This window comes from Pseudogymnoascus verrucosus (assembly GCF_001662655.1).
Source record: "Pseudogymnoascus verrucosus strain UAMH 10579 unplaced genomic scaffold scaffold_63, whole genome shotgun sequence".
Lineage (NCBI taxonomy): Eukaryota > Fungi > Ascomycota > Leotiomycetes > Thelebolales > Thelebolaceae > Pseudogymnoascus > Pseudogymnoascus verrucosus.
Genome location: NW_017263714.1, coordinates 70635 through 88403, shown reverse-complemented (window position 1 = coordinate 88403; position 17769 = coordinate 70635). Strand labels below are relative to the sequence as shown.

The following is a 17769-nucleotide window of genomic DNA, read 5'->3' as shown; positions in this document are numbered from 1 at the left end:
CTCCCCTCTATAGACTTTTGCGCGAGACAAGTAGGCAGACCACTACAAATTGCTTAAAAAGAAAGGCACATAACAACGGCCTTGTACACCTCCATTTGTTTCCTTCACGAGACAGTTCATCACACGAGCTGTGGCTGGGGATAGCTTGCAGTGTGGTTCCAGCGGGAAACGGGAGGGTCCGCCCGCCAAGAATCTGGGGTCGAAGCTACGTAATGTAATCCAGCAATGTCTGAGCGGAGCCAGGAAAACAACGATTGCGCATCAAGCAACCACGAAGAGTTCACCGGCAATGTTCTCTTCAGTATGAGTCCGCAAGCCGCTCCCGCCGGACCTTCTACGCCTCTAATTCGGAAGTCTCGAAAGATCTCGAGGCGCAGCGTAAGATACCTGTCCCAGGATTACCTTGATGGCGGTGGGCGAGGGGCACTGACAAGAACTCGATAGTTTCGAAATGCGACATTCATAATTCCGAGCACGCGAGAGCGTGTGAGACGCCATTTTACCCTTCGAAACTCTGCCAATTTCGATGGACCGCTGGATACGGATCAAACGGCGTCCCTTTTGCCATTCCACAGGCACATATCTACGGGAAATTTTACAAGGGCCTTCGAATGCACGAAAGCCTCTGCCAAAGACCTGTGGAAATGGCTCCAGACGAGACAAGGGAGGGGGGTGATCAAATGCTCGATAGCATATGTGATTGCCTGTATGGCAACGTTTGTACCGCTTTTGTACAACTTCTTGGGTCGCGGAGATGGGAAGCATTTGGTTGCGACAATCGTGGTGTATTTCCACCCGGCGCGCTCGGGAGGGTCCATGGTCGAGGCGGTCATGCTGGGAACCATTGCATTCCTGTATGCCGCTTTTATATCTGTGGCATCAATGGCGGTATCGGTGCTCTGCGAGACACAATTCGAACTCATAGAGCTGGGCTACACACTCGTGCTCATCATCTTTGTTGGAGGCGGCCTCGGGCTAGTTGGATGGATAAAACAGAGAATGGGATCGCCTTTGGTCGGTGTAGCTTGCAGTCTGGCGAGTTTGGCTATCATAACGGTTATAACAAAGGAGAACGCGGTTCAGACTGGGATTTTCTCTGATGACAAGATTACACAAGTCATGAAAATGCTGATTATGGCGATGATCATAACGACCATTGTTAATTTGGTATTTTGGCCTATTTCTGCTAGACAAGACCTGAGGCAGAGTATGATTGATACTACATTTGCAATTTCTGCCCTGCTCACAACTATCACCACGAGCTTCTTGCAAGGCTCCGACGATGAACTGAAGTCGTCGGCATTTCGAGCTGCTACGAAACGGTATACTTCAGAGTTCACGGCGTTGTCGAAGAATCTAAGGGAAGCAAAGGCAGAGCATTACTTCCTTGGTACGGAGGATCAGTACCGCGTCGAAAGAAAAATCGTGAACTGCATGGAGAGACTGGCTCAAGATATCGGTGGACTTCGAAGTGCTGCCACGACCCAGTTCACTCTTCTCCAGGAAACGTTCCCCAATGGCAATACTGGGATTATGAGCCCCAAGAAGCCTCACGGGATGGCCAGCTATGGCACGATAACGGGGACTACGAGAATGAAACTGGAACGATTCAATTCTTTAACGGCCATTGAAGAAGCTGCTGAAGAGGATAGCGGAAGGGAAGAGTCCTCATCGCGACCTAGCTTTGAACGAACTGGCACCATGGACTCGGACGCTACTGATTTGATGGCCATTCGTACACCAAGTGATATTTTTGCACGGTTTTTGAGGCATCTCGGACCTTCGATGAAGTCATTAGTGTTTACGATGCAACAGATCCTCGACGAGCTGCCATTTGGTCCTGGACCGGAGTTCAAGATTGTTATCAATGAAAACTTTCTGCTTAGTCTTAGCGACGCATTGGATATGTATAGGAAAGCTCGCGAAGAGGCGTTGGCACAGCTGTACAGAGCAAAAGACCCAGAGAGGGAGAAGAGCGTCGAGGCAGATTTTGAGGAGGTGGCAGCCAGTTGTGGGCATTACAGTTTTTGTCTCCAAGATTTTGCTGAAGGAATCCAAAAGTATCTAGAAGTCCTTGAAGAGCTCAAGGAAGAATTACAAGGGCCGCAGAAAAGGTCTTGGAACTGGGTGAAGTTCTGGTCGTGGAAAACCGAGGAACGAGATGCAGGTATGTTTTAAACATTTGATACCGGAATAACGTGGAATGGTACTGACAGCATCCTAGAATCTGATCTCGCCCAGAACAGCAACGATATTTTCTATACAAGAAAGATCAAAAAGGCAAACTTAGCAATACCAAAGGTGCGTCGGATTCCGAAACGATCGCTCTCGCGCCGGTTATACCAAGCGGCTGCGTTCCTCGAACGTGAAGATATCCGCTATGCAATTAAAGTTGGAGTCGGTGCCGCCTTATGGGCTATGTTTGCCTTCATTCCGGCCACACGACCTTTCTACCAGTTTTGGCGTGGCGAATGGGGTCTTCTGTCATACATGCTGGTGTGCTCTATTACAACCGGCACCTCAAACACAACCGCCATGGCCCGTACTAGCGGCACCTTGATCGGTGCCGGAATTGCTATAATCATTTGGGTTATGTGCCAGGGCAATCCGTATGCCTTGGGATTTTGTGGGTGGCTTGTCTGCCTCGGCGGCTTCTACATTATTGTAGTTGAAGGTAGAGGGCCCTTTGGACGCTTCATCCTGCTCACCTACAACCTCTCCGCTCTATATGCCTACTCTCTCAGCATCCGCCAGGGAGAAGACGACGACGACGAAGGCGGCGTCAACCCAATCATCACGGAGATTGCACTTCATCGTGTCGCCTCAGTCGCGTGCGGCTGTCTTTGGGGTTTATTCATCGTCCGCGTCATCTGGCCCTACTCCGCACGCTCACACTTCAAAGAGGGCCTATCAACACTCTGGCTGCGCATGGGTCTGATCTGGAAGCGCGATCCGCTCTCCGCGATCTTATCCTCAGACATTCACGCCAGTTACATGAACTTGACTGACGAATTCGCGCTACAAGCGCAACTGAAACACCTAGACTCGTTGCGGGCGTCAGCGAAGGGTGAATTCGAACTCCGCGGCCCCTTCAAGTCAGCGCCATTTGCGCGTATTATGGAGAGCACGAGGAGGATGCTGGAGGCTTTCCACTCAATGAATGCTGTAATTGCGCAGAACCTCGTGGCGTCTCCTGGGGAGATTGCGCTGCTGCGGTTTACGGTTGAGGAAAGAAAAGAATTGTGTGGGCGTATTTGCCATCTCTTTCAGGTGATGGCGAGTAGTTTGATGTTGGAATACCCTGTTGCGGTTAATGATGCTATGCCTAGCATGAGGAGTCCGAGAGACCGGCTGCTGAGTCGGATTTATAAATTTAGAAGTTGTGAGGTTGGGGTTGGGGCGATAAAGGATAAGTCGGAAGAAGACCGGAATGCTGAAGGTGTGAGAGAGGGAGGATGTGAGAGGGAGGAATGGATGGCTGTGGCGAAGGATGAGGATTACGCCTTGCTGTATGCATATGCGCTGGTGACGGGCCAACTGGCTGAGGAGATTGAGAAGGTTGAAAAGGAGATTGAGAGCTTATTTGGCGTTCTAGACGAAAGTCGGTGGTAACCACGGCGCTGGTTTGGATACAGGGTGGGCGAGTAGCTTTGGTAATTGGCTCGTGTGTGGATAGGTAATAATAGATGAACGAGAAGTTAAGCCGGTAAACGGATTGTAGATTTATTATGTATCATTTATGGACCGTAACGCGGCGCTATGCAACTATATATCCAGCATTCATGTCATTCATATATGACTCCTATCGTGATCCTATCCCTCCACAACACCAGTTCACCTGTATCGCGCCCAAAGTACTCACAACCGCGACCTGTACCACGCGGACTAATATCCCACCTCTCTCACCCTAGCCGTCCTTTCCTTGATATCATATTCAACCCAGCTAGCCATATTCCTCTTCCCGCCCCCTGTCAGCCTCCCCGGATTCATAACACAGCACCCCTCATACTTCTCTACAAATGCATTTGCCTCAGCATCACACACCACCAACGCGCTCGGTAGCGGATACAACTGCAGCGCACCAGCATAATCCCACAGGACCGGGCGATCAGTTAGTCTGAATGGCGACAGATGTCCCTGATCTAAGAGGGTTTGTGTAAGTTTCCTAGCCGCGTGTATGGACGGATCTTCTTGAGTTTCAGCATCGATATCGAGCTCCGGATCTTCGGGCACAGGTGCGGAGGCGGTTCGGATCGCGTGTCGTCGGAAACGACTTGAGATGTCGTCGCGGAAGAGCACCATCTCATGTGTAGGCCCAAAGAGACACAGTCGTGCAGGATTTGACGTCCATATCGCCTCACCATCAACTCTTGGGGGTGCATTGGCACCTGCATCCTTTTTCGCTTCCGAGTTGGCGGTCACAAACGCCTTGTGTACTCTCGTGGTGAATATTGAGGGCACCGGATCATACGGGAGTGGTCCCGCGGCACCAGCGGAAAAGGAAGAGTTCCACGCATCATGGTCGCCGGGTACGAATACAAATGTGCAGTTCGACAGAAGCACTGGGAAATTGGAGAGAGTGGCGGCGAGGATATCGAAGTATTCCTTGTATTCGACGGGCCCTGTGGCTGAGAGGGCGAGGGAGGGCTGAGAAATGAAATTTCCGAGGAGAATGAAAGTCATAGGGAGGGATTCGAGAGGTAGGAGAGAGTAGACGGAGAGCACCTTGGCGAGGGCAGTGACGGTGTGTGGATTGTCGAGATTGAGGTCTCCGAGGATGGCGATGTGGCCACGATTCGGGACAGGGGCGGCGGCGGCGGCTGGTTGTGTTTCTGGCTGAGATTGAGAGTCGAAAAGCGGAGGAGGTGGGGGAGGTGAGAATATTCGAGACTCCAGCTCTCGCATGCTCTGGCCCCTTTCCCTTTCGCTGCCGACGCCGAGGAAATCAACCCATCCAAAGCCGCCGCCGGTGGTGATATCGCCCCCTTCACCTTCCCCTACCGTGCCCAGTGTGATGTGTCGTTTCTCTGCTATTGGTGTCCCCACCATCGTTCCAATGAACTTTCCACCTACGGTGCCTCCGATCCCACCTCCACCACCAAGGACGGAGCCAGTCGTGAGATCTTCATCTTCGTATATACCGTCAACAAGAACGATCATGCCTGGAATAAACCAGGTTGCGTCTGGCTCGGCCATCTGGGCATGGGTTAGGTCGAGGCTTATGGAGCCGGTGAGATCGGACAGCGCGAGGGTGCCAGTTGGGGAAATGGTTAAGAGGCCGAGGAGGAGATGCGGCGAGCCAGATCTGCCAAGGAGGTTGGCTATAGGAGTTAATCTGTGTGTCTGCTGGGCTGTGATCATAGAGGAGGAGCTTCTATGCAACGTAGGCGCGCGGTTCGCTGTTGGGACTTGAAAGGACTCGGTGCGAAGAAGACGCTGGTGGATTATGTTGTAACGGTTTCGGAAGAGCTGTGTCTTGCTCGCGGTTGAGGGAAGTAACGAGGCTCTCGTATTGATTTTGTCGAAGTGCTTCGTCTTGAAGTTGTAGAGTAGCCGTGGTTGCTCTCGAGCCCCTACCACTTTTATATGACTTCGTATGTCGCTCAAGTTTCCCGCCGTATCCCCAGGTTTGGCAAGTCCGCGGGCAGGATTTGGGCCATCTATCCTAAGCTCATGGGTGATCCTGCCACCCTTCATCCGTCCCGAAAGCTCTTTGAAAATCGTCCCCAGGTATTCCTGATCGTCAGGCGCATCTATAATAACCCGTCCTGTGTCCTTGCAATGCTGAGCAACAAAGTTCAGCACCGCTTCCGCGAGTCCCTCTCTCCATTTTGAACCACAGTTCCTCCCAATAAACGTAGTGAGCTTCTGTAAAGCCGACGATGTAATGGTAAGCCCATGTTTTTTCGTCAGAACTCGGAATGCGACTGGGCGAAGTATGGCAATTGGAAGCTCGATCGGGAGGATGCTGGGTATCGGAGAGTCTAATCCGCCGCGAATTGGATGGTGCGGAGTGCTAAAAGCTGGGGAGGATGAAGGGATCGGGTTCTCTTTCTCAGTAAATCGCCTCATTGTGATGTGGTGCGCTTTTGCAGGCACAAAATGACCGGCGACGTTGTGCAATTATGGTGCATGTCGCGTAAATTCGAGGTTCGCCTTGGGAGACGCGTTTTGGTCATTAACGCGTATCGCCTGAACCCCGCAGGGCTGGATCCCCTCCTGTCAAACGAACGGGAGCGGTTCTATTCCGTCCACTATCAACACGAGTTATAAAGAACAACTTCAATATACTCACGAGTACGCATGGACAATATTCGCATTTGCTAGAACTGGAGAACGAAACTTCTAATATCGACACCGAAATTTTGATTTGGCAGTAACAACCATAGTGTTCCAAGTTAAGTTCTATGCCATCGTGCATCTCCATACAGTTTCCATACCGTCTTCCACCCAGCTACTCTCCTACTTCCACAGCTTCAACGCCCACACCTTGCTGATACTGGTCTCCGGCTCACATTCCTTCTCCAAGTCATCGTCTATCGCTCTCTCCCTCTGTCTGCGTCTTTCCATTCCAAGTCTCAACTCAGCCATGAGCCCAGGATTGTCTCTCCGAGTCCCTAACTCCGAATCCCTCGCGCCACCACTCCTACCATTGGCCGTTGATTCTCTCGGTAGTACATCCACCACTGATGAGTATTGGGAAGAACTGGCATTGAGAAGCTCAGCGTGCTGAATGGTTCCTGGAGCTGTCTCAGAGAATGTCGCTACACTCGGCCGCAACATCGACCGTGGCGGAATCGGGGGAGGGGGGCCATACGAAGGTGAAGGATCCGCCCAAGGTGGAAATGATTCTCTTGTCTCCATATACTCTCTGCTTCGTGGATCATTCAGGGTCTTCTCGAAATGTTCTGCCGGAAGAAAGTTTGGCTGCTCTTTGGTATCGCTTTTGTGCTTTTGTCCTTTCACTTCCTTGCTCTCAGCAGCCAACTCCTCGAGGAATCGTTGCCGATCTGGCTCGATAAGTCTCAGGTACTCTTCAACTCCAAATTTCATTACCGTCATCCGCTCCGTGTTGTTGAAGTGCGGCTGCGACTGTTGTGCCAGTATCATACGGTATGCCATATCTCTCTCTCTTTCCAATTTTTCCAGTTGCAATGCACGAACTTTCGATTTTGAATCTCCAGGGATGCGTGAAAACTTGTCAGGCAGTTCATCAAGCCATCTCAGCACCATATCCTCTGTCCTGTGTTCTGTTTCAACAGCAGAAACCGCGTCCATTGTCATTCTCAGTTTTGGAGCGGCATGGTTGGTTGGGGTGGGGGGCTGCCGGTTCTTGGGTTGGGCGAAGAAGTCGATGCAATAGAGGAAATCTTTGGGTACTATGAAATGTTTGGCAGAGGCTTTTAAGCTACTCATTGTAAAGCAACCAGCCGGGTCGCGATTTCGCTGACATGAGCGGGACTAAGAGTTATTTCACAGAGCAATCCGGGCCCGTGTGGGAATGATGCATATACAGGCCTGTGAATCCTGCATAATCATCTCTGAGTGTGACCAACACACCAAGAACTGTGCCCTCAGAGCTGAAGCAATGACGGATGCTTTGGTGTTCACAGCTAGGAGACAGTGAATGGGCTTTGCTTCAAAGAGGATTTGGTTGCTTTGCTGAAAGCCTTGGTTAAAACTTAGCCTACTTCTATGTCTTTGATATCTATTAACTTTGCTAACACTATTTGGCACTATGGGAAGTCAGGATTCACAGATGGGGACATCCTCGTCATTTGTGAGACACGGTTGAATTGGAATCGCTGAATGGGAATGGTGCCGTCAACTTGATGCCATGAATAATACCATGCTCATACCCATCAACGGAGGTTGCTTAGCACTCTCAAATACCACCACAAAGAGAGCCAACAGCTGAAGTTCATAGTAATATCTTTTTATTTTAGATTATTGAAGAGCCCCAAACTCGATCCCACCCTTAATGAGAGAGTAGCTTTGTAAAACAAAATGCAGAATAGGAGAACGGTCGTTAAAAAGCATGACTAATCCCAGACGCCTGCGCTTCGAGATCCCATCCATGCCATAGCCAAAACATATATTTACAAGGTGCCCCCAATCATGCACACCCGTACTGTAACATTGGTGTCATCAGACACCTCCCTTCCCGTTCTTACACTGGCGAGGTTGGCCTTCGACATTGGCCCAGCCCACGAGGGGCTGCACCTTGCTCACTCCTCCTTTTCAACTTGGTGCTTCTCGTCCTTCCACGCGCGTTTCACAGCGGCGTCTCCGCTAAACAGCGCCTCCCGGTCGCGTCTCATTCCCTCCAGCCCTCCCATCAACCCTCCATTTCGTAGTCGTTCCAACACAATCGTCATTCCCATCTTGCTCTTTCCCTGACTATCAATCGTCCTCCGACTAGCAATAGCCTCGATACTTCGCTGAATGCCAGCCGTCGACCAGCTGGCAAGGAAGCCCTTCTTCGGCTCCTCATCCAGATTCGCATTCACCTCATCCGCCTCCGCTCTCCGTGCCTCAGCCCTAGCCCTCAGTCTCTCGCCCAGCCGAGATCGGAATTTAATCGAGGTAGCCACGGCCGTCGTGCCTGACTGCATATCATCCAGGGCGACCTTTTCGCCAGACGTCTGCCGCGTATACACTTGTTTCTCTACCACGCTCAGGATGCCCGTCCAGTCTAGGTTTCGGGACTCGGTCTGCATCCACCCTTCCTTCGCATCGACGGTGCTAGTTTCGAGGATATAGGATGAGCTGGAGCCGCCAGCGACATTGCCCTGGACGGACTTGGGGAGGAGCTTGAGGATAGCGGGAGGTAGGCGCGAGCGCTTGAGGTGGATGCGGGTTGTGCTCAGCCGGCCGGTCTCGGGGTCGACATGGCGGTCGATCACATCGCTGGAGAGGACATGTGTGCTGTACGGGTTTGGGTATCGAAGGAAGTAGGCGAGGGCGACGGCGGGGAAGGAGTAGTCGTACGTGAAGTCGGTGTCGTAGAATTTTACCATTGCGGCGGTGGTAAGGAGCGGTTTAGTAGTACATTGAGAAGCGAATTGGTGGCTTGGGAATATAGATTCCAAGGATGAGATGCCGTGGAGATGCAAGGTGGGTGGTGGTGGTGGTTTGGGAGGAGGGGGCAAGCCGTTTATAGGGTGACGTTTTGGTAGGTGAGCTCACAGAATTCTTCCTGGACTTCCGGATGCTGGGCTGCGTGACATTCGTTCGGCCAGTCGGATTTACTGTAACTAGCCTTACCCCGGATTCGCTTGATTGAGCCAGTACAAGAACGGCAATCCCGCGTCAAGAGCGTGTGAGGGGAAAATACAATAAAAAGTACAATAAATATATGCAACACGATGATAAGGCTATTGAAGAGTTTCAAAAAGATAGAAAATATGTTATTGATAGTCATGAGCTCACTACTTAGCATCTCAACGGCTGGCGGATCGGCATCTCTAGCATCTGACAGGAACCTTGACGTCATGTGATTTACCGCCTACCCAACTAAAATTCTGCCCGATTTGTTACAAGAGTCATATTGAACCCCTCCATTTATCCCACGAAAGGCACCACAAGTCCAGAAAATCCCCTCAAAGCCGGCTGAACGAATACGAACAACTGCAAATACTACTGCAAAATTTACTCTAGGTCAATTTTGCATAATTGCGACTGTACGAAATGGCCGAAGCCGAAGCACCAACTTCTCCCGAAATCGCTGCGGTGCTGCCCCCAACCCACGCGAACAAACAGCAAATCGATCCTTGGAACGTGAAGGGCGAGGTGGGAGCTGATGGAATAACGAAGGCTATCAACTATTTGAGTTTGGTCGAGGAGTTTGGCACAAAACTGTTGGCGGATGATGGGATACTCGAGAGATTTGAGAAAGTGACGGGGCACAAGCCACATCGCTTCATGAGGAGAGGGATTGTCTTCAGTCACAGAGATCTGAACCTCATTCTTGACCGATATGAGCGCGGCGAGCCCTTCTTCTTGTATACTGGACGAGGCCCTAGCAGTGATAGCATGCACATTGGTCACACTGTTCCCTTTGAGTTTACAAAGTAAGTACCCCGCCATTGCCCGTTGCGTAAATGCTAAACCCTATAAGATGGTTACAGGATGTCTTCCAAGTGCCTCTTATTATTATGATGACAGACGACGAGAAATACCTCTTCTCCGAGAAGCGCACGATAGAAGAAGTCCAATCATACACTAGAACCAATGCGGCGGATATTATCGCCGTAGGATTCGACAAGAAGAAGACGTTTATCTTCAGCGATTATGACTACATGGGAGGAGCCTTTTACCGCAATGTTACTCGCATATCGAAGCATGTCACATTGAATGTTGCTCGCGCAGTTTTTGGATTCAACGACAGCTCGTGCATCGGCAAGATTCACTTCGGTGCAGTGCAGGGTGCCACTTCATTCGCATCCTCGTTCCCACACATCTTCGGAACTGATGAGACAAAGACCCATCAGATTCCGTGCTTGATCCCCTGCGCCATTGATCAGGATCCATACTTCCGGTTGGTTTATCCTCATCACTGCGAACCAAACCCCATACTTACTGTGATAGTTTAACACGAGATGTGGCCTCTCGCCTCCACTTCGCAAAGCCGTCCCTCATACACGCTAGGTTCCTCGATGCCCTGCAGGGCCCTGGCACGAAGATGAGCGCAAGTGTTGATACAAGCGCGATCTTCATGAAGGATACACCAAAGCAGATCAAGACCAAGGTCAACAAATACGCGTTCTCGGGCGGCAAGGTTTCGGAAGCGGAGCATCGTGAGCAGGGAGGCGACACCGATATGGACGTTGCATACCAGTACCTGACGTTCTTCCTTGAGGATGATGAAGAGCTAGAGAGGATTAAGATTGCGTATCAAAAGGGGGAGCTGCTAACAGGAGAGCTGAAGGCGCTATGCATTGCCGAGCTGGAGAAGTATGTGTTGGGCTTCCAGGAGCGTCGCTCGGTTATCGATGACGCTGTGATTGACAGTTACATGGCAATCAGGCCGCTGGAGTGGACAGGCAACCCAAACCCCATTGCAGCCGCCGCTCCAGCTGAGGGGTCGTCTGCAGCTGCTGGCGAGTCGGTTGATGGCGTACCGAAACTCACCAAGAACCAGGAGAAGAAACTGGCCAAGGAAAAGATGATTGCGGACAAGAAGGCAGCGAAGGAGAAGGAGAAGCAGCAAGCATGAGGGAAACACAACATGGTGAAATTTATGAATGATGATGTAGCCGGGTGAAAGTACAGTACATAGAGATGTCGCCCGTGGAGAAAAAATGAATACCATCAGGCCGTTGGCTCCAACAATATAGATGGCGCACAGTGGATCGACGTTACCGTTGGTCGCTCGTGTCGCTCATGTCGCCCATATTTTCCTACAAATGATTTGGATAGCCTCGTCAGCTGAAAAGAAGAGTTTCACATTCGGACCCCAAGAGCGGCCTTTTAAGGGGAAAGCTGATGTGTCTCAGCCCTACCTTACGTACTGGATAGCGGCAGATGGCGACGGGAAGAACTGATTGGAGTGTCGCGTAACCAAAGGATTCAGTGGTGTAAGTGGCACCCTGAAAGATGTACCCGTACCTCAAACTTTTGCCCCACCACGGGTCACTCCCGATCAGAGCTGACCCTCAAATCATCATAGACCCCTCTTGCTGTAAATACTGTATTTACTGTGTATTTACTGTTCTATCGCTCGATTTTTTATATATATCCTCATTTATACACGTTTACACACATATTCGCGTCCTTTTACTCTACTTGAAACCAATATTTGCGGTGATTTACATGACCTAGACTTCGTGCAGTGGTGTCTTCTTGAGACACCCCTTCGCTCCGTCTGACAAGCATCAGTCACCCCGCTCGTCTCATTCGAGCTTGCCACACACCCCTCTAGTCGCGCGCCTACAGCTCGACAGTCTTTCAAACAAAGCCACCACCCTCAAAATTTCCAGAGCCCCATCTCCCAAGAAAGGCTCTTCAGCTGGTATATTTCGAGATACCTGCCGTTTAAAAGTACTTGTCGTCTTCCGAAGAACGCCTCGTAGTACTCGCTCGACTACAGCCCCGCACTTAACTACAACCAACTCCTCCCAACCATGGCAGACCTCGGATTACAGGGTCGCAAGACCTTCAAGGTCTTCAACCAGGACTTCATTGTCGATGAGAGATACGTCGTGACGAAGGAACTGGGCCAGGGAGCTTATGGTATTGTATGGTCCGTATATCACTCCATTCTGTCAACTCGGCAGCTGGTACAGATAGATGCTGACATGTGCCCAACAGCGCGGCGACGAACCAACAAACAAACGAAGGCGTTGCGATCAAGAAGGTCACAAATGTTTTCAGCAAAAAGATCTTGGCGAAGCGCGCGTTGCGCGAGATTAAGCTGCTCCAGCACTTCAGAGGGCATCGCAACGTACATATACATTACCCACGACTCCAGAGAGCCTTGCTGACGAGGACAGATAACATGCCTTTATGACATGGATATCCCGCGACCCGATAACTTCAACGAGACGTACTTATACGAAGGTCAGCATATAAAACTTAAAGCAAACATTCCTCGATACTGACGTTGGCATACAGAGTTAATGGAATGCGATCTCGCGGCCATTATCCGGTCCGGGCAACCCCTCACCGACGCCCACTTCCAGTCCTTTATCTACCAGATTCTGTGCGGACTGAAATACATCCACTCGGCCAATGTCCTTCACCGTGACTTGAAGCCTGGAAACCTGCTCGTCAATGCCGATTGCGAGCTGAAGATTTGCGATTTCGGCCTCGCGAGAGGTTTCTCTGTTGACCCCGAGGAGAACGCTGGGTACATGACGGAATACGTTGCTACAAGATGGTACCGTGCTCCAGAGATTATGCTCTCGTTCCAGAGCTACACCAAAGCCAGTATGTGTTAATACCACCCTTACATATTACCACCGCTAACCCCTCCCAGTTGATGTATGGTCCGTAGGCTGCATTCTCGCCGAGCTCCTCGGCGGCCGCCCCTTCTTCAAGGGCCGCGACTACGTCGACCAGCTCAACCAAATTCTCCACATCCTCGGAACCCCCAACGAGGAAACCCTCTCGCGCATCGGCTCCCCCCGCGCCCAGGAGTACGTGCGCAACCTCCCCTTCATGGCCAAGCGCCAGTTCTCTCACCTCTTCCCCAACGCCAACCCCGACGCTCTGGATCTGCTCAACCACATGCTCGCCTTCGACCCCTCCTCCCGCATCTCCGTCGAGACGGCCCTCGAGCACCCGTACCTGCACATCTGGCACGACGCGTCCGACGAACCTGGGTGCCCGACGACGTTCAACTTCGACTTTGAGGTCGTGGAGGACGTAGGGGAGCTGCGCAAGTTAATCCTCGATGAGGTCGCGATGTTCCGCGCCCAGGTACGTGTTCAGCCTGCGACGCAGCATGGTGGTGGGTCCGCGCAGGCGGGGCAGGTCCCGATGCCGCAGCAGGGTGGCGCGTGGGGTGCTGAGGACCCGAGGCCGCAGGAGGCGGGGTATGGAGGGCAGCAGGCGGGGTTGGAGCAGGAGTTGCAGTATGGGCTTGATGCTATGCATGGGTAGATTTGGCAGGTGCCATATAGGGGGATATGGATATAGTCCTGTCTTTAGACGAGATTTACGAGTTGGAGATGGGTTGGATGTTGTGAGGGAGGAGTGGGGGGATTTGATTTTGTTTAATTCTCCTAATGAATGCAGAGCGTGCGAGAAATTTGCTTTTATTTATTTTGAGATAAAAAATCTAGGAAGAAGCGATATGAGCGGAGTTGGAAAGTTGGAAAGAAACAAGGAGTGCTAGCTATCACAAGAGTAGGAAAGGAGACAAAAAGATTGTATTTTCCTTACATACATTTTATCCAGCCCATTTTTTGGACACATTCCTGATACCCAGCTCACCGGCTTCGGCGGTGGCTGATTAGGTTGCATATTTATCCCCCATACCGACAAACCATACATACCATCACATATGCGCGGCGTGTCAGCATGTGTCCGGGATCAGCGATGTAGGCAGATCTGCACATCCCTTGCTGCCCCAATGTCTCACCCACAACTCGGGAAACCCAGACGATCTTTAATCTGACACCACGTTCAAGACCCCCTCTCTTAAAGAAAAATGAAAAGAAAATAAGCTCCTTCAAGCAAGGAGGTAGTTCCATTTGTTAGTATTCTTTGTTGGAGGATCTGAGATGAGAGATGGTAGCGGTCCAACGACGGCCGAATGGCGGCCGGATTCACGTGGGGGCCGTTGGACCTTCGTGTCACGCTGTGTGCGCGTGTTGGAACTCTGCGCACTACATGGCAGCGGCGGCGTGTTGGAGACACGGCGTCATGGGGGTGCAAACCATTTATTTTGCGGTAACACACGATTGTGCAAGTAAGCTGGAGGGAGCCACGAAGGGCGCGGGATCGTTATGGAGCTGAGATACCCGCGGAGGTGTTTGGCGCGAGGGGTGGGACGGAGGTTGTGAGAGGGGAGGTGTTGGTTGGGAGGGAGCTTGATTTGTTGGTTTGGGGAGGTTGTGTCTCTCGAAGAGTACAGAGGGCGTGTGTTGGGTGTGTGAGAGCGGGTTTAGGGGGAGATCGACGGAGGGGGCGAGGGGTGGGTGGGACAGCGGTAAGTGGAACGAGGCGAGATGATGAAGCGAGGGAGTGGAGGGGTGGATTTACAACGTCAGTTTGTTTAGATGGGATAGTGGTGGGTTTCATGGATTTCCCTCTGGTATTGCTATGTGGTTATTGATATATGACTTTTATACCAACAAGTGAAGGTGTGAGGATGGCTTCGTGGGAAGTCCTGATCCAGGTGAAAGAGTAATAATATATACATCCGAATCCCCAAGGCATAGATAGATAAATGCCTTCCCCTTCGGTACACCTCAAGCCCCCCATAAACCTTTCTTCAAATATAGATGTATAAGTTAAACATATTTGTTGTGCTGATGTCCTTCACATGTCCATGTGTTTACCCGTAAAACCAATACATGGCGGCATATTCAACAGAAACAGCCGCCTGGCCAGAGCAAGAAGCAGGTGCATTGCCTCCAGCGGTGTAGACACGGTAAACCTCCTTGAGCCCGGCACTGCCCCCAGCATCGTCAAGCTTCAGCCACGGCACAGCTCCGGTGCCAGCAGGGCCTACATCCGCAGTTGCGGGAGCAGGGACCTTACCCACAAGCTTGCTGAGCAACTTCTTGCCCCTAGCAGACAAATCAAAGGTCGGGACACCAGCGGAGTTGAAGAAGTGCTTTCCAATAATTGTGGCGGTGTTGCCACCAGGCATGCGGGTGTTCAGCAACTGCTGGACACCAGGGATAGTGAGGTAGGCGGCTGCTGCTGGGAGGCCGGTGAAGGCAGCGGAGGTGGGGCTCAACTGTGCGAGGGCGGTGATGTCGAAGATATCTGCGATGGCGCCAACGGCAGTTGGGGTGCCGGAGCCACCCGCACAGGTGTAGTTCTGGACGCCGCGGCCGAGGGTGACGAATTTGAGGTGGAGACCAGCGCTAACGGCTGGGAGTTGAGTGCCGCTGCCGGTGGTAGGGAGGGCTGGAGTTTCTCGTACAACCAATTTGCACATAGGCACCGGAGTGGCAGCGGAGAGGTGAGAGGAGGCGAGAAGAGTTATGGCGGCATAAGAGAGGAGGCTGGTGATTGAAGGCATGATGGCTGCTTGAAAGTGACTTGAAGACTGAAACTTGTCGAGAGAGGAGAGACCAGTGATCAACAGAAAGAAAGAGGCTTCGAGAGAATTGAAGAAGGAGAACTGGAGGTCGAAAGAGAAGCTGGTGGATTGAGAAGGGTGCTTCCCATGAACTTCTTATAATAAATAACAGACCTTGAAATGGATCCAATATTGCCTCCAACATCCATGATCCGTAATCCGTGGGTGCTACTAAAAATCGACTCCTCTGCCATATGCAGGTCTGGAGAGAGTGGACCTTTCACCAATATAGACTGCATGCAAGGTGTACGTACGGAGCGAAGAACCATGGATCTTCCTGCACTACCCTGGCCATTAGAGATGACCAGTGCCGCGAATAGATCATCCGACGCTTGCTCCTCCACTATGGACCAGGATTCCAGCGAATAGCTGTGCACTTTACCCGCCAGGCCGCGGGGTCGCGTGGGTGGGCCCAAAGCCCGGTTCGGGCCCCGGCCTCGAAGAAGGTCAATACTCTATCGTGCATAGTCGAAGTTGCTTCTTTCTTGTAAGCTCCACGGGGCTCAATATTGATTGATTGCAGTGCCGTGAATAGAGGAAATTCCGCATTTGGTGCACTGGACCCTCTGTTGGGCTGTTCGTTCCAATTTTGTTAGCCGCCAGAGGCGTAAACGACGCCACTCACTTTACTGAGACTGTCCCTGTGGAACAATTATTCTGACAACACCCCCGGAGCGGAAGGCTTTTCCGACGGAGTAGTTCAACCCTCCCTTCTCATACTAAAGTAAGCAAGGGGCGTAGCATTTCAACTTTGGTTGCAACCATACGTGGTACTAGGATAGCATACCCATACCAACCTCCTCCCACATGGCATGTTCTTGCCCAAAGCCGTACTGTCACGAACGCCCGGCCTTTGTTATTCGGCGATATTCCAGTCGACAGCAACGGTGACTGCAAGGAGGCAGCTGGGATTCGTGATGCATGCAGGGTAGTATTCACATAACAGGCAGGAAGGGAAGGCGAACTCCACTCCGCTTTGGCCTCGATATTAGGCAGGTGCGAGGGGGGGGAAAGACACCAACAGCCATCGTGGGTCTGTGCCGCGCTCCGTTACACGGCACGGCAGCGCCTGCGTGTGTCGCTTCATAAAAGAGCCGAGCCTTTATCGGTCTAGCGATATGTAAGACCTAACCAAGAGGAGAAGACTAGAGTACGTACGTACTCCACAGTTAGAAGCGCTTTCAAAATAGATTCAATGAGCCAATGGGTTCGATTTCTCAAAGGCGCTGGCAAACGATTTATCAAAGTACTCGAGTACTCATGCCGGGCAAGTTCCGAGGAAGGACTGTGCTCAAGAGCCAATGGGAGACTTGTTAAAGGTCCTATTATGAGTCTTGGAGTACAGCAAGCAACTGCACACGAAAATGACTTTCCGATCACTATAGGTTGTAAGTATCCCAATAGACGCTCTATACGAGCGTACGACACTGTATATTGGAGGATGATTGTGGCACCAACGGTCTCTTCAATTGTTAGTAGCACAGTATCTTCTCATTCTCAGCTATGCAAGGTCTATTTCCCAGACTGTTGGGTAGCCCAGGAAGGGGATCTATAACAGATCATCACTCGAGGATCAAACCTCGTATCATGGTTCATGCTGTGCCTTGTGAGCTTTACATCAAGGAAATAATCAGGTGACTACATCGTGAAGTTCACGTGATTTAGAGAATTGGAATAGGAACGGCATTCGAATTTCTCACAGGCACGGCAATTCCTTCTACTGGACAATTTTGATCTCATTATGCCCTACACTACCACGAGGTGAAAGCGATCGCCGGCTCTTGACATTTGTAGCGTGTGCACCCTCCACTTGGTTCGGCTCCTGCCGATCAAGACTCGCGCCCTCACTAAATTGAGGGGCCGTGTATCCACGGATCCACCCAATTTACGAAGTACCAACGAGCGTACTGCGGATTACATCAACTTGAAATCCCCCCAAGACCTTTCATAGCAATCGAATACACACAGCAGCCCAGCAACTCCTCATGTCTATGGTGTGATCCATGCGA

The 17769-nt window shown here is 51.3% G+C and overlaps 7 protein-coding genes across 7 annotated transcripts; 3 read left to right on the top strand and 4 right to left on the bottom strand.

Annotated features, from left to right (window-relative positions):
• The first annotated feature begins 55 nt into the window (after window positions 1–55).
• On the top strand, window positions 56–3759 carry VE01_09283 (uncharacterized protein). Its single transcript, XM_018278697.2, has 3 exons — window positions 56–378; window positions 445–2167; window positions 2225–3759. Exons 1-3 carry the CDS (start codon window positions 226–228, stop codon window positions 3610–3612), a joined length of 3264 nt encoding a protein of 1087 aa, XP_018126164.1. The 5' UTR covers window positions 56–225; the 3' UTR covers window positions 3613–3759.
• Window positions 3708–6133, bottom strand: DPB2 (DNA-directed DNA polymerase epsilon, subunit B). Its single transcript, XM_018278696.2, has one exon. The coding sequence runs from the start codon at window positions 6070–6072 to the stop codon at window positions 3886–3888; it is 2187 nt and encodes a 728-aa protein (XP_018126124.1). The 5' UTR covers window positions 6073–6133; the 3' UTR covers window positions 3708–3885.
• Window positions 6134–6462: 329 nt separating this feature from the next.
• On the bottom strand, window positions 6463–7416 carry VE01_09281 (uncharacterized protein; the record flags this gene model as incomplete). Its single annotated transcript, XM_018278695.1, has 1 exon — window positions 6463–7416. The coding sequence occupies one exon, from the start codon at window positions 7414–7416 to the stop codon at window positions 6463–6465; it is 954 nt and encodes a 317-aa protein (XP_018126123.1).
• A 540-nt stretch (window positions 7417–7956) lies between these two features.
• On the bottom strand, window positions 7957–9427 carry VE01_09280 (uncharacterized protein). The gene has a single exon (XM_018278694.2). The coding sequence runs from the start codon at window positions 9018–9020 to the stop codon at window positions 8229–8231; it is 792 nt and encodes a 263-aa protein (XP_018126122.1). The 5' UTR covers window positions 9021–9427; the 3' UTR covers window positions 7957–8228.
• Window positions 9428–9563: 136 nt separating this feature from the next.
• On the top strand, window positions 9564–11677 carry VE01_09279 (uncharacterized protein). The gene is made up of 3 exons (XM_018278693.2): window positions 9564–10073; window positions 10121–10540; window positions 10591–11677. The coding sequence occupies exons 1-3, from the start codon at window positions 9691–9693 to the stop codon at window positions 11216–11218; spliced, it is 1431 nt and encodes a 476-aa protein (XP_018126131.1). The 5' UTR covers window positions 9564–9690; the 3' UTR covers window positions 11219–11677.
• Window positions 11678–11967: 290 nt separating this feature from the next.
• MPK1 (Mitogen-activated protein kinase) lies at window positions 11968–14537 on the top strand. Its single transcript, XM_018278692.2, has 5 exons — window positions 11968–12244; window positions 12313–12445; window positions 12495–12561; window positions 12616–12930; window positions 12980–14537. The coding sequence occupies exons 1-5, from the start codon at window positions 12126–12128 to the stop codon at window positions 13603–13605; spliced, it is 1260 nt and encodes a 419-aa protein (XP_018126132.1). The 5' UTR covers window positions 11968–12125; the 3' UTR covers window positions 13606–14537.
• Window positions 14538–15004: 467 nt separating this feature from the next.
• On the bottom strand, window positions 15005–15700 carry VE01_09277 (uncharacterized protein; the record flags this gene model as incomplete). Its single annotated transcript, XM_018278691.1, has 1 exon — window positions 15005–15700. One exon carries the CDS (start codon window positions 15698–15700, stop codon window positions 15005–15007), a length of 696 nt encoding a protein of 231 aa, XP_018126135.1.
• Between the last annotated feature and the right edge of the window lie 2069 nt (window positions 15701–17769).